This window comes from Cynoglossus semilaevis, chromosome 2 (genome assembly GCF_000523025.1).
Source record: "Cynoglossus semilaevis isolate Cse_v1.0 chromosome 2, Cse_v1.0, whole genome shotgun sequence".
NCBI classification, from domain to species: Eukaryota; Metazoa; Chordata; class Actinopteri; order Pleuronectiformes; family Cynoglossidae; genus Cynoglossus; species Cynoglossus semilaevis.
Window position 1 is genome coordinate 10,260,163 of NC_024308.1, and position 15,822 is coordinate 10,275,984.

The window sequence follows — 15,822 nt, forward strand, 5'->3', positions numbered from 1 at the left end:
AGCTGAGGCCTGGGATTTTTTTCTAACTTGGTGTTGGTATAGTGGTGAATCTAAATGAAAGCCTAGAGTCCAGTTAATCTGTCTCAGCGCTGGGGCAACAGGGCACGCCACAGCTCTGCTATCTGACGATCAGTTTTGTGTCGGCAGTTCCACTGAGATACAAACATCCTGTTTGCGGAGAGGGAGAGGGAAAGAAAAAGAGAAATGCCAGTTGGAATTGTCAGTAAATGGACAAGACGACTGACCCCACTCACCGTGCAACAGGTCTTTTTTAAATGGGCAAGTGGAAGGCTTTTTTTTTTTTTTTTTGTAATCATAATTGCAATTTGTATATTTACTGGTACTTTATTTGCTTTAAAACTTGGAAGGAATGTAAGCTGTGATTCACAATAGGGGCAAGAAGAAAAGACATACATTTTCAGCAAAGACAGAAACTGACTTAATGCACTAAAGACAGGCATTTTCCAAAAGCTGGTAAAGTTCTATTACTTTTGCACCGTTTGCAGACAGCCGAAAAGGATGTTTGGAATGTTTGATGCCGTGTTAACCGTTTTTGCAGAACGGTAACGCCCTCTTGTGGAATGTTCTATTAAGTGCCTAACATAACGCACCGAAGTTGTGGACACATTTCTGAGGATTTGACCAACGGTATTATTTGATATTATGATAAATTTCTCCCTAAAGACACTGGGTTAAAGAAAAGCAAAACAAACACAACTGTCTCTCTGACAACGGGTTCACAGAAACAATGTAAAGGCCAGATGACGTTTTCAGAATTCTGTGCAGTTTGAGGTCATGTTTGGTCACATGGTGTAAAATGAGGATGTGGAGCTTTTTGTTTTTAGTTTTTTTTTATTTGTTTGTTTTGTTTTGTTTGGTTTTTTTGTTACTGCGATTGGCTCTGCATGACAAAGTGTGGTGTTCAAGAACATGTGCTCCCATATGACACCTCACACATGTTCTCAGTGTGGAGTGACTAAGGTTTACCTCACCCCATGTCACACTCCTATATAATCGAATGGTAAACAAAGTAATCATTGCATCTACACAACAGATTTATGCATTGAAAATTATTTATTTTAAAGGATTTTAAAGTGTCTTGCTATCAGGAGCATGATGTGAGTTAAAATAATTGTCTTGATAGAACAAAAAGGTACAGAATCTAAAACATTACCACCAACACTTTACCTGACAAACAGTCGTAGCCAACTAGCGAGTGCAGGTGTGAATCACACCAAGCTGTTCAAGTGACCTGTGGTAACGGTGTGAAAAAGTAATCCGTGTATTTCAGTTGGGAACTCAGTGCCCTTGAAATACAAAATAAGAGTATTTGTTTACACACAGCAGTAGTAAAGGTCAACAACTCAACCTCAGAAAACAACAAACTATAAGTTTTTGGAGTTGCTGCAGTTCTGCCCACAATGTGTGCTTCCCATATTTTCCTTCACCCAGATGATCAGGTCAAAAATTGTACTGTTATTGTTTGTTTTTTTTTCAATCAGTTACATTTGCAATGATATTCAAATGGGTGAAATGATGATGGTAAGAAGAGTGTCTACTACCGCATGTCTTATTATAACTCATTATTTTGGCATTGTTCAGGAAGTCTGTATCAGACAGGTAGCTCTTCAAATTGTTAAGTGCCCTTGAAGTAGCTCTAAGTTTCAAAAAGGTTGGAGACCCCTGATATAAACACGTGAAAATTGACCACCGCAAATCCAGGTGTAGGAGACCAATCTCTGCCACCTAGTGACTGGAGGCTTGTTATTATTCAAGCATTACAACAGTGGTTACAGCTCTTATTCCATTGGTGCCATATTGCATTGGAAGCCCCTCACGTCCCCCCTGGCACCTCACCACGCCTCCCCAAGGGGGGCCCGCCCCACTATCTGAGAAGTACTGCGCTAACCCGACAGATATTAAGAAAATATCAGCTTCTGCATTTTTAATTGAGAGATTGAAATTTACAGAACAAAATGAAAACTCCAAACTCCAAACAGCTAATGTACATTTTTATATAGGTGTCATCTGGGGCTATTAATTGGTGTGTTTTTCCTTTGTATGTCCTTATTAACGACGTCCGGTGCCAACAGTCTACAGACGGTGGCCCCCCTGGCAGGGAATTTTGGCTGACTTGAAGTGAGAGGTTGATTCCATTGAGACTTCTGCAGACACCAGCCGGTACAGTATCTATGTATGGTTGGAAGACAGGCCTCTGTAACTTCTCCAGTCCTCACCAGCTTTACTTTGATATTATCTCTGTGGTAACTGTGGAAATTGATGGTACAGTGGTGCTTACAGGTGTCCTTAAAGCAGAGACTAATATTAACAGAGTTCACACAACAGAACTGTCTAAATCAAAAGCATCATGTTAAACAAAAGGGAACCATCTGTTATCTTGTGTAATATAGAATTGTTTATTAAATGAATTAATTATTTTTCAATTAAAACAAATCCTGTTGAGCGGAGACAGCTTTTCTTACTATATAATATAGATATTGATAGATAGATAGATAGATAGATAGATAGATAGATAGACAGATAGATAGATAGATAGATAGATAGATAGATAGATAGATAGATAGATAGATAGATAGATAGATAGATAGATAGATAGATTTTTATCAACATATTGAAGTGAATCTTGATTCTCTGTGTGCTGTGTTTTGTTTGGCTGTGGTCGAACACTGTCACGTGTTGTCATCACACATACCTTTACTCAGCCTCTCGTATCTCCTGAGGAGTGAAAACACTCATTGGCTGAGGACAGAGGTCTGGCCAATACTCAGTCTTTATCTGCATTGGCCATGCTGGTGCTATCCCCTCCCTCACTTACATGAACTCACTCAGCACGAGTCCTACTGTCTGCTGCTGCAACATATGGAACTTTATTTTATTTAATTTTAAGAGGTAGCTCTTCAACAACAGTATTATCTGTTCTGTTTCACTGTTTCTCACACAGTACCTGAGAAAAACACGGTAAAAAAACATGCACAAACCAATGTAGGCTCACGTTGATCTAAAATGTTCTTTTAAATATCGGTCATTTTCCGCCATTTATTGGGACACAATTAGAGAAATGAACAAAAAGGCAAATTTTACTTCAGCTTTATTTATGCTTTAAAATGTTGCTACAAATTTAGAAAAATTAAAGTTTGACAGCGGTTTAAAATTACGTGTTATCTACGGCGTGACTTCAAATGACTGCAGCGGGGAAAAAATAAAATATAATAAGCTTTATTTGTGGGAAAAGAGTGAATATAAGCGAGCAGCCAACTGTAGCACTCGCCGTGTCTGAGTCCTCGTTGTGGCAATAAGCTGTGCACAGAGTAGACCTACAACATCCGGGCAATAGTAGTCAGCTTGCGCAGAAACGGAATGGCGGAGGTAAGTGAACGAAAACGAGGGATAGAATGAAGCGACAGAAACAGAAACTGGACCATTACTAGGGTCCGTGTGGCTCGGTACCAGCACAAGCGGCTGTCGAGTGTGACACCGGCCGGAGAGCGCCGCGTAAAAACAAGCTAGAGCGGTGTTTAAAACGAGAGAAGCGGAGGAAGCCATGGGGAGAGAGAGCCTCTCCAGTCAGCGTATCGCCTCTCTCTCACTCCCTGCCTTCTTGGCTTTAAAGAGCCATTCTCTCTGCCCTGATAGTAAAGCCGTAGAAAACAATAGGCGTCAAAGGCGCTGGTGCTGAACTATTTCAGGTGCGCTCCTCCGCCGACAGACAGGATTGAGTGAAAAAGTTGGCGGAGATGTGACGACTCGACGGCGGTAAACTCCGGCCGTGTGTTTCGGAAATATTGAGAAGTAGTTATTTCCTTCTTCTGCCGCTCGTATTGAGCCGGAGAGAGGAAGAGACGTTCAGCACCAAGTCGCAGGAAAGCGCCCCTGGGTCAGAGCACAGAGTGAAGCCGGAGAAGCAACACAACAAATCTACATTTTCACCGGACCTTTAACTACTTTAGAGCCCTGTAACGTGGTCGGTTAAAGAGCCACGGGTGCCGGCACTTTATTGTGACCCAGGCCGGGTTTGTTTCTATCATCAGAAGTGCAGCTCAAAAGTTTCTGTTTTTCTTTTTTGTGGCCTAACTCTCATGTGTGAAGAAGACACATGTCTTTATCTTTAGGCAGAGAAATAGAAAACCATGGTAAAAAAAGTTACTAGTAAAACTGACCAGACCTCAATCAATTGACCTTTCATTGGTATAACGTGTATTTTGAGTTTAGAAGTCGACTTTAACTCATCTGTGCTGGCATGAAGTAAAATAATTTGATCTTATTACTGCATATTCTTTTATGAAGTCAAAAATGAATCGCTTTTGTGTTTTGAGTGTTTCAAGATTAGGTTTCTTTAATCCAGGGGAATTGATATTGTTTTTGCTTTTACTGCTCAAGATATAAATATTTTACCTGATGGTGTGTTTGCTCACCTGAATATGATGGTAATGTTTCTAAAACACTAACCTTCCCTGGAGTGGCAGGCATGTGGATTTAACTGTAGTTTACACTAGATAATTAATACTAATTTGTCTGTTAACAACAATAAAAGGCTAGTGTTGGTTCTCCTGCCAGCTTGGATGAAATTCCAGAGGTTAATCCAGATATCTGGTTGTGTGTAATTATCTAAGTGTGTATCAGAGACATAGCTGTCTGTATTGGTGTGTAATCGAGCACAAACAAGTAGATTGTTAGATGAAAAGAAAATGTATATTTGATTAATTTTCACAGAATTATGTGATTGTGAAGGAGTCACAATTACAGAGTTGATGAAGTGGAGGAGTTCATGTTCAAAGTGCCGCAGTCTCTAACCTGCCATGAACCATTCACTAACTTCCTAAACAATTTCTATTTTTTAAAGATAGTGGTTAAGAGTCAGCTGATGTCCACCAGGATGAGGCAGGATCAGCCACAGTTTGATCTCATGGTGTTGGACTTTAGGCCACATGTGTGTGCACGTTGTGTTTTTTATTTTGTTTTGTTTTAAATGCTCAAATGTATCATCATGTTTGTGTCTGCAGGTGGAAGTAAAGATGAAGTAAAGATAAGTGCAGAACTTGGGCCTACGTGGCACGTGGATGAGGAAGAGTTATGAACACCCTCACCCATACGGGCAGGAGTATCAACACACTTTAGTTGATCAGTTGACACTGATCTCTCCTCCACCACTGGAAGATGGCAGCACAGGCCCACACAGTAGGTTCAAAGTTCAGCCACATCTACATACATCAAAGCCACAGTGTGTCACTTTTTGTTCTTTTGTGGTTGTTGTTCATTATGACAAGGTCCGGCCATTGTTTGGATCATGTTAGTGGAAAGATCAGGCCTCAATAAAGTCAGATGTTTTGGTGAATTAAAAAACCTTTGACTGTGTTCCCGGTACATACAAGTTTAAGGAAAATGTTCCAATGTTCTCAATGGTACAAACATATTTAACAGTGGGGGTTGCAATGAAATGGGGTATTTTGGGTTGGACAGCATGAATCCATGTATGTGTAGAGGTGTAAATCTGTTAGATTTCTTCAGACTGTGGTTTCTGTACTGATTGGTGCATTTTCACAGAACTCTTCAAACCCTTTTGCCTCTTGATGATGATAAGATCAGAGTTCTGTGGGCTCATTCCATGACTCCTCACTATTCATGACAATGACAATATTTCTTACTGATTTTGGCTAAATGTTTCAGATCATTGTTCTGATTCCTCCATGAATACTAATTTCCTTTCTGTTTTTCTGAGATCATGTCCTTCAGTGCTATGAAAAGAAGAAAGAAAACCTTAATTTTACATCAGGAACAAATTTGTTACTGTTTAAAGGTTGCATCAACAGTACATTTTGAAATCCCTGTCTGCTTTGAAACCTTAGCATGGGCCATGTCTTGGTGAGTCGATCTAACACTTGTGTCTCTTCTTGCTTTGCCTCGGTGTATGTCCTGTGACTTGACATTCCTAGTTAATAATAATAATAATAACGGCACAAAGTCACAGCCATATTTAAGTGAGAATACTGCTGTAGGTTGATGATGCCCCGTTTGGTAACTGACACGGTCTACTGCCATTGATGACATTAGCTCAAATAACTAGCCACAAACTATCGTGGTAATTTTTGCCTGTTCAACCTCAGTGGATTGGTGCAGTGAGCAAATATTTGGTTTTACTTGATCACTGTTGGATACAATGTTTCCATCTTCTCTGACCTAAAATCAGTTTCTGGTTCTGTTTTACTTTGACATGGATTCTCCAGAAATCTGGGACACATCAATGCAACAAAACAAAGTCAAATAGATCAGTGTTTCCCAAACTTTTTTTCTGGGGACCCATATTTTAAAAGTCACAAACCTTTGAGACCCAAGTCAATAGACAAACTCCTGGGAAACATGATGCGAGACGACCTGAAAAAAAAATCCCTTGCAACCCAGTCTTTGGAAAACAATGACTAACAAGAAAAACTTAAAAATATTAACTATTGCACAACTAATTTTGCTGCTTTTATGAATCATCTCTTCTCTCTTCTGGTTTGCAGGCCGGTGATCTTCCTTTGGAGGAGCTGCTGGCTCTGTATGGATATACAATGTCAGATCCAAATAAAGACAACTGTAAAAAGGCTACCAGTCTGCCGGGCATGACACTGGACAAGGTGAGAAAAGAACTGGAGCTCCTTTATCTTAATTCTTCTGTAATACACTCTGTGGGCTCTTTGGTTTAGTTTGCTTGGTTCAGAAGGAGTACTGTTAATTTAGCTTTGTATTTTAATGAATCGCAGTTACAAACTTTAATCGCAATTGATTGCATAAATATCTTGGGAATCACAAAATGTTTCAAGTTAAATTAATGAAAAAGTTGTGTATTGCACACATTTATTTTGTACAGTATATGAACAAATATGGAATAGTATTTGGTTTGTAAACTATTTACCTTATAAGGTGCTTTTCCACAGCAGTACTCCCTTCACACAGTAACTGGTGAAATATTTCTTGAACATCTCAACTTAAATATTAATGTAATCAAACAATATAAAATGACATTGTAATATGTTCATCTTACATGCCTGACACTATGCCTTTATCTGTATAAGCTAATGAAATCCAAAAGTGTAGTACTTTTACATCAGCTAGTGTCAGTGAGCAACAAACTTTTCAAAAAATTATAATGAAAGATTAAAAAAATGCATGATGAAATAATTGTCCGTGTTAATTAATATGTTGGTTAGATAATAACCTGACGGTAGATGGATCTCTGTCTGATATCTGTCGGTCTGCACACTCTATATGTGCAACGTCCACAGCATATGACCAGCACAGATGCTGATTAATGTTGTCGGCTGAATGGCTACAACAGGACGGACCATTGTTTGGGTGTTTTATTGGTAGCCTAGTTGCAGGTTTATTCACCGTGTGAATCACACACCTGGTCCACTCATATGAACCACCTCCAGTCCAGCCTAATCATCAGTTGTTTGCTGTAATTCAATGACAATAAGAGTATGGTTATAGAGCAGCTGAGAGTGACAGCTTGGTCATATATCATGATTTTTAGCAAAGCTGCAAACACACAATGTGAAATCTACCAGGTGAGGAAGAAACCTGCTGTTTTTATCATGTATTACATTACATTACAATACATTTAGCAGATACGTTTATCCAAAGCAACTTACAGTTCAAGGTCCAACAAGGTTGCATGGAAGTTTCTAATGTAATATTGGCTGAAGGTTTGAAGGTCAAACATTTACAACCCTTGGTCTTTAGAGGCAGAGATTGATCCTGACTTCATTATTGTTCACATTAATAATAACAGGCTTCAGTGTTTAGTCTCAAATTTGAATGAGCTGAGATTTGCTGCTGTCATTTCATTGGAGGGCCACATCAGTGTTCCATGTTCAATATAAAAACTTTAGATTTTAAGAAGAAAAAAGTTTTTTTAAATATTGTTTTCTTGGTTCCAACCTTTTCTGTAATGTGGCTGGATCAGTTTCTCCATTTGTAAAACAAATCAAAATGATTTATTTCTTATGGTTTGGTTTTTAAATAAATATAAATCTGAAAAACTTTTTTAAAGAACTCTACATTTTCTCATCAAAGCAGTTACAGACCATATGGCAACATGCTCTCCAACATTTGAGCAGCTTTTCCAGGCCAGAAGAATAAAAACCTCTGCATATTGGTTTTAAATGTATTATATAGAAATAACTTGTTGTTTTAATAATATAAACCATTATTCCATTATTCTGTTCAGGATCAGATCACTGTGGATTTATATCCTGGGGAGGACGAATCAGCTGACGGCCTTCCCCCCTCTGTCACCTCAAACACCTCAGATCTGCTGCGACAACTCCAAGGTAACTGACGCTGAGCTGCTGATTACATATGACTGGTCAACAGAATTGTCTGTGCAATAAAACAAATGTAAATACTGTTCTCGCCTCTCATTCACAGGTTTGTGTTTTTTAAAAGTTATACACTCCAGACAGAACAGTTCATGAATGATTGTTTCTGTTTGCAATCACTGTTGTGCTGAGATCGCAGCCTGTTCCTCATAACTCTGTGATGTATTGTAATAACCTGGCCAGAGCTGGTGTTTTATTAACTTCAGATGTTTCATAAAAAAGTTTGACTTAAATACAGCATTGACTGCTTTATTTGTCTGTTGTCAAAAAAATTGAATAATGTCAATGACACTGGTCTACTGGGATATAGTTGAAGAAATCCAATTATTATTTCTCAGTGAAATGAATGACAGCATTTGTGCAAGATCTACAAAACACTAACCCCAAAAAACAGATTTTTGTCCTTTACTGTTTATTCAGGAGACATGAACTAAAATGATCTTTCTTTAACAGTAGAGGAAACAGTGTTAGGTGTTTTAACATACCAGACTTGTATTTTGACCCTAAATACTGCAGTACAATGTATAGTGGGAAGTATTTGTTTTTACCTTGATATGCAGTTCACACATGTTTTGTTTTGTTGTGTTTTTTCAAGATGGTGATAAAGACACATTAGTCAGCACATCAGATGATGATTCTGATGGTACCTCAGTTCCCTCTAATGAAGAGCACAAGGTATGTTACTGAGAAAATGATGTGACAATTATTACCATAATTGTCACATCACTTTGTTGACTACTGGTTACAGATGTAATGAAGCTATAACCACAGCACTGTCTCACTGTCGATTCAACATGATGTGTATTGTAGAGTTTGGTGTGAATTTGAAGGTAGCTACATTCCTGTTCTCACCAAAGAAGCAAGAGAAAATAATGATTTGTATATATGGGTTTATCAGGTTGTGTAGATCAGCCTGAAGAACCCATTCAATGGAAATGATCTTTGTCATGTTTTGTAGTTGTTTATTTGTGCTGCCAATTAGCACTGTGACTATAATTACTAGTAGTTCTGTTTTACACATGTATCCGTCTGTTATGGCCACAACCTTAAAAAAACAGGATTTCTTTTTACATAATGTATCTCCAATGGTTAGTTTGTTAGTACATACCTAATTTCTTAAAATCAAATATTTAAATAAATTACCTGTACACCTGGAGATTCTCAATAAACCGGGGTCCCTCTGTCTGACCAATGAAATGAAGCCTTCTTTAACCACCCAGTGTCTGAGGTTGACAAAGACCTACGTACAATATAATTTGTTATTATTGGGCACCAGTGATTAGTCAAATAACCAAAACCTTTTTCAAAAACGTGTAAAAATGTCTCATTAGCCCAATCATTTTTTTTTTTTTTAGGAGATCATGGTTGGTTCAATGTACCAGGCAAAAATCCCTCCTCTAAGTCCATTTCCCTACCAGGAGAAAGGTAAAAATATCACAAATGAGGCTAAAAATACAACTTTATTTGTAGCCCAAGGCTTGTATGAATGTTTACATTAATGACATTTCAACCATTTCTTTGCTGCTCCTTTGCTCCTCCAGGCTGCAGCACTGAGGACCAGTTGCTGTGGAAGCCTGGAGTTCTGCCGGTCCAGGAGGTGGAGGAGTTCTTACTAAGTACAAAACGACCACGTGTTGAGAAGGGAGCCGCACATACACTGATGTCGGGGGTAACTGTCCGAGACAACGAACAGGTACAGTCACTTGACATTGCATCTCACGTGACATGGCAACTATGTTAAGTGTGCTGCTGGTGCCGTGGTCTCACTGAAGGTGTCACTGAAATGTTTTCAGTGGAGGGTGTTTTGATTAAACTAAGAAGAGCTGGAAAGAAAATGTATGTGACTAGAGAGAAACTTTAGTCTGGTTATACTGAAATAGTGTCTCATTATTCTTTCTTTATTGTCAGCTGTTTTACAGGCAGAGGCCTTGTAATGTGAATCCAGGTCCACATGATTCTTGTGGACAACATGATTCTATATCATCATCTTTAGTTTCATTTTATATGGTGACTGTTCCAGTGACTGTGCTTCACTGGCCTCCTCTGACCTCACGTCACTGGATATTTGCATGCTCTCCCTGGTGTAGGAGGGTTTTTTTTTCCTACTCCTGTTTCCTTCTACAGTCCAAAAACATGTTGACTGGACACAAAAATGTCCAACGGTATAAATGTGAGAGCTTGTGTTAAATTGATGAGTCCTCACAACCACACAGGCTGCAAACCCAGGATCCTCTGCGTGTTGGGCAGATGTGTAAGACAAGTGTGATAAAGGCTACACTGTAGAACATTAAGACATCCGTATGCATGATAAACTCTGTTGGGCCAAATAAAATGATTTGGCGGGCTGGATTTGACCCACAGGCCTTGAGTTGGACTTACTGTATGTGGTCTAGACAGAGCCTGGACAGCAGAACCTTTGGGATGTTTTAATGTCACATGAGCAGGGAGTGGGTCAGGACAGTCCAAACTTCTGACTTCTGATGTGTGATGTTATTTGGCCGTTCTTTCCTGTTACATTAAATATGGCTGTAGTGTAACAAGAAGAAAAAAGAAGAGAAATACTCAGTGTTTTTGTTTTTTTTCTCCAGGCACTGTATGAGCTAATAAAATGCAACTTTAATACAGAGGAGGCACTGAGACGATTCCACTTTAATGTGAGGGTTTTCAGTGGTAAGTATTTGCCCCTCACTGCAGCTCAACTGCTCATATTTGTCATATTTGTAACATTCAAGCAACCATACATTAAGTCTGCATAAATATCCCTCAGCCAGTTATTTTTTAACTTGATTTTTATTTTATATTTTAACATTGTTCTTTTCTTTTTAACATTGATTCACAGAATGATTGGTATTGGTATGGATGTATAATTGACTAAAAAAGCAAATAGTATCTAAATGTGTACTGCAATCTGAATGACCAATATTAAAAGTGGGCCCTTCCTGTTCTTCCATTCTCCAGGTGCGTTGTACAAAGTTGTAACAACTTTAACACCAGTTATGAGTACACCATAATTTTTTAATCTAGAAAAAGAAAAGAAACAAATAGTTTGCAGTTTTGCTGTTAGCAAGCAAGCTAAACTGACCTTCACCTGTTTGGACATATATATAACATAATACTATGTTTGAAAATATGAATTTAAGAACTTGACTCACTAGACAGGTATGGGAGAACTATCTGAGAGTAGTAAGTTTTTTAAAAGTTAATGTAAATACAGGTCATTCTTTAAATTAACAATCACGACTGTTCTTACTCTATATAATTATAAAATGTGTACACAAATGAGTCTGCATGAAATTTAAATTTAAACATTTTCCTCAGAAAATCAACTGCACTATTTATTCTTTATATTTACTTTTAATTTGCATGTTTTCACTGACATTTTACAGATGTTAAGAATGACTATAATATGGCAGATCAATGCCTACCTGCTGATGGGAAACTATTTGATAGGTTTTGTATTAAAACATATTAGTAACACATGTATTTACTATCACTAATACCTCTGCCTTTTTTGCTCCACTGTAGAAGAGTTATGTTCCTGGAGTGAGGATGAGTGTAGAAACTTTGAGCACGGCTATCGGGTGTACGGGAAAAACTTCCACCTTATTCAGGCTAATAAGGTGAGGACCAAGTCTGGTTACATTTTTTTATTTCAATTTTTTTAGTTTTTGTTTACATCGTCGTACTATTCTGCTGCAGGTACGAACTCGCTCTGTGGGTGAATGTGTGGAATATTACTACATGTGGAAGAAGTCTGAGCGACACGAGTACTTCACTCAACAGACCACCAGGCTCAGCCGCAAGAAGTACAGCCTGCAATCAGGGAGCATGTGAGTGTTAATGGGACAATAAAAAAACGTTGGTCCGTTGGTTTGAGAAATAAATAGCTGCAATATCTGGACTGGAAACACGATTAATTTTTAATGTCAGTTCACTTGAAATGACTTAATGATGAGACTTTTATTAAATACGTAACTTAGGCAGAACAGAGACAATTTATACAATTTAAAAGAAGAAGACGGGCAGAATTCAGAGCCTTAAATTAGTAGGTTCTTTTGGGCCATGTGACACCATGTGACACCATGTGACACCATGTGACACCATGTGACGTCCTCTGTGGGCTGTGAGAAGTTGACAGACTGCTGTTGACACATCTGCCTGCCTGCTGACAGTTGACAGTGTGGTTGTTTACTGCAGGGAGGACGGAGACCAGGACGTGGAGGTTGGGGAGTTGGAAGGAAGCAAGGATTCCACAGACGTGTTGTCTCACAGCTCTGTGGGCAAACCTGAGCAGCTGGAGTCCAAATTACCTCAGGACTTGGACAAACCAGGTAAACCAGGGGTCAGCTGGTACTGAAGTGGACAGTTTCTGGAAGTTAATGCTTGAAACATTATTTGACTATCTCTGATATGCAGCAAAGAAAAGTATTCATAAAATAACCAATTCTGCAAAACAAGAGCCCAAACAAATTTATTTTATTGTGGATGTCAGAAATTAATATGGAAAAATAATATTTCCTTGTTGTTTCAAGTTTTTCCCTGACTGCACCGCTTATATGTACTCCCCTCAGTGAGGTAGTATGTTATATAGGTGGGTAATAACTCTTACAAAATAATTCATATATTAAATAAATTATTGGAATTGAATCATATATTATTTATTATATGAACCTTTTCATCACTAGTGTCTCAACCCACCCACTCTGCTGTGTACAGACCCTGTCTCTGTCCTGCCACTCCGGTCGTTTTCAAAGTTTCAACCCAGTTTTATTGATTTTATGATTTGGTTCCTCAGACTTTTTATTCAGATGATGACATGCTGTGCTTTTTCATTTGGCATCATATATTTTATTTTCTTAATTTTTGTCTTGAATGTTATGTTCCATTTTCCTCATGATCCCATTACTTTTTTTCTGTGTATGCATGTTTGCATGTTTGTCTGTGTGTGTGTGTCTGTGTGTGACTGTGTGTGAACACGTTGTTTATGTTGTCATGGGGGCTCCAGAGGAAGAGGGCCGACCGAGGCGCAGAAGAACTCCTCGCTTTCTCTTAAAGCCATGAGCTCATCCACACATGCCACAGAAAGCAGGCTGGGCCTGTAGGTAAAGACAGTTAGAGATTTGAAACTGAATAATGGCTGACACTTTGAACTGTATGGTAATTTCCATCCAGGTCATTTAGTTTCCCACTGTCCTATGTATTTTTCCTCATTTAATGCATTTGTGGCTCGCATGTTTTGCACATAAGGCACTGTTATAGTCCACAGGAGTATCAAATCAACTGGAATGTACAGTCATATCCTCATTTTCTTAAAACTGAAATAATATGTCTTTTATATAATGCCAAAAGTGCAGCATGGGTAGACAAATAATGTTTCAGACCTAAAGTACCAAGTAAATGAATTAAGCATTTTTATATACCATATTCCTCTTTATGAAACACACAGGTTAAAAGAAAGGTAAATATGTTTTACAGATGCTTTTCATTTCTGTTGAACATCCAGTCACTATATTTAGATTGACAGTAAAATCATTTGATATATTGCACTTCCCAAAAGTCAGTAATGGATTAAGGCAGGCACGGGCAAACATTTGGACTCACGGGCCAAAATTGGTTCTAAAATTGAAGAGGGGGGCAGATAGATGGAGTGTTTGTGTGATATAAGATAAGTGACATATAAAATGCTAAGATGCTTTTAAAATTTTCTACAGCATTTATTGGGGAAACATGGGTATTGCAGGGAATAGGCAGAAGTATAATGATAATATAAATAAATTACTTACTTATTACTTTTACATTTCGAAAAGTTTGGTGGGCTGATCAAAAAGCTGAATGAGCCACATCCGGCCCCCGGGCCTTAGTTTGCCCATGCCTGATACTATAAATGTTTCTGAAACAGAGTAAACGCCTGCTGAAATACAGTGAAATACATGATTGTTTTTTAGTGATGCTCCTGGACATTTCAGTATCAGGAAAAAGTGATGAAAATCTGTAGCTAATGTAAAACATTTACAGCAGGAGAGACATGTCCTCGGGTTACCAACTGTTTAATTTTTAATGTTGTGAACAAAATGAAAAGAGGAACTGGAAGAAAGGCAAAGGTAAAATAACTGGTCTAAAACCATGTCCACACACATGCTATAACGTCCTTGCATTGTTTTGCAGGCATCAGTTGATTAGTAACAGAGCAAATGAAGTTGATCAGTGAAAATTCATACCACGGTGTCCACTGTTTTCCTCCACAACTCTGAACTTTTCTCCACCTGTCCAGACGGTGAGCTGGTGATGGGGCTGTCAGAGCTGTATGAAGACCTACGTCCTCAGCAGCTGTTCAGTGGTCCATTCTCTCTGCAGTCCAAAGAAGACCTGCAGGACCCTGGTCTGGAGACTTGTTGCCCCTCAGCTCCAGACCAGCTCTTGTTTCCTCACTCTGCCCTCCACCCTCAGCTGGTGTGCAGGGGTCCTCAGTGCTGCCATGATGACCACTCTCTTCCAGGCTCCTGCTTTTACCAGTTACACATGCGAGGTGGACCTTTCGTTCCCGAAGACATGGACTGCACGCCCCCTGCTGGCGCAGGTGGCGGCGCTCACGGGCTACAGGTGGAACTAAGCGTGCCATCTTTCTCTCCTCCCTCCTCAACAGTCTTCCCTTCACATTTACAGACCATTGGCAACAGGCTGCAGCCATCCACTTCACAGTGAGATGAAATGGAAAATGAAATGTAATGCAATATTAGAGGTTAGTATGGAAATGTACAACTAGCCTGAAAAGCCCAGGATTGGACGTAAACTGAAGACCGAAGACAGCTGAACCACCCGGGCTAGTCAATGACCTGTTGACCTGAACATTCTGTCCATTATGAAAGTGTTAATTCTTGACTGTCCATCAAACGTTTGAGTTGTTTATTTATGACACAACACAACCTGCAACTGTGCAATGCTGTTGATTGTTATCATGGAAACACAGGTCTGTAGTGACTGCAACAGAAAACCAGTAGCTGTGACTGACGATATGATCAACTGTCTTCTTATTTATCAATACCCACAGGTGTGACTTTTTAAAATGTCTGATGTATACATTCAATGTTATCCTTTCTCAGCTGTCATTGATCCTTGCTCACTCCAGCTTTAAATCTTTGAGATAGACGTCAATGTTTTTTGATGAATCAAGAGCTTTTCAGAACTTTATTTAAAAAATAAAATGAGACCTGCAAGGATACACCAAGAATTTGTAGACCTTTTTAGATTTTCTTTATTTTTTTTCACTGTTAATTTTTTCCAGACTCCCTGTTCTCCTTTTCTATGGATTGTATGAAATTGTATACAGTAAATGTGCAATGTTCTGTCATCATTTTTCCTGTTTATTTATAATATTTCATTGCATGGAAAACATGTTTAAACTGCAGATTAGTCTTAGAATAAAATATTCATGTAAAATGTC

The 15,822-nt window shown here is 38.7% G+C and overlaps 1 protein-coding gene across 6 annotated transcripts in view; it reads left to right on the forward strand.

The window, feature by feature from the left end:
* Positions 1-15,822, forward strand: part of mier2 (mesoderm induction early response 1, family member 2) — a 36,416-nt gene extending 20,594 nt beyond the window's left edge. Inside the window, exons 1-13 of one of the 6 annotated variants that reach the window (XM_017031373.2) lie at positions 3,185-3,387; positions 5,022-5,196; positions 6,522-6,635; positions 8,231-8,333; positions 8,977-9,056; positions 9,737-9,806; positions 9,923-10,074; positions 10,970-11,051; positions 11,907-12,001; positions 12,081-12,211; positions 12,579-12,712; positions 13,387-13,479; positions 14,653-14,791. In XM_017031373.2, the coding sequence (XP_016886862.1) occupies positions 5,176-5,196; positions 6,522-6,635; positions 8,231-8,333; positions 8,977-9,056; positions 9,737-9,806; positions 9,923-10,074; positions 10,970-11,051; positions 11,907-12,001; positions 12,081-12,211; positions 12,579-12,712; positions 13,387-13,442 (1,038 nt within the window). In that variant the 5' untranslated portion in view covers positions 3,185-3,387; positions 5,022-5,175 and the 3' untranslated portion in view covers positions 13,443-13,479; positions 14,653-14,791. The other 5 variants (XM_017031372.2, XM_025052874.1, XM_008336720.3 and 2 more) reach the window with 5 other exon arrangements.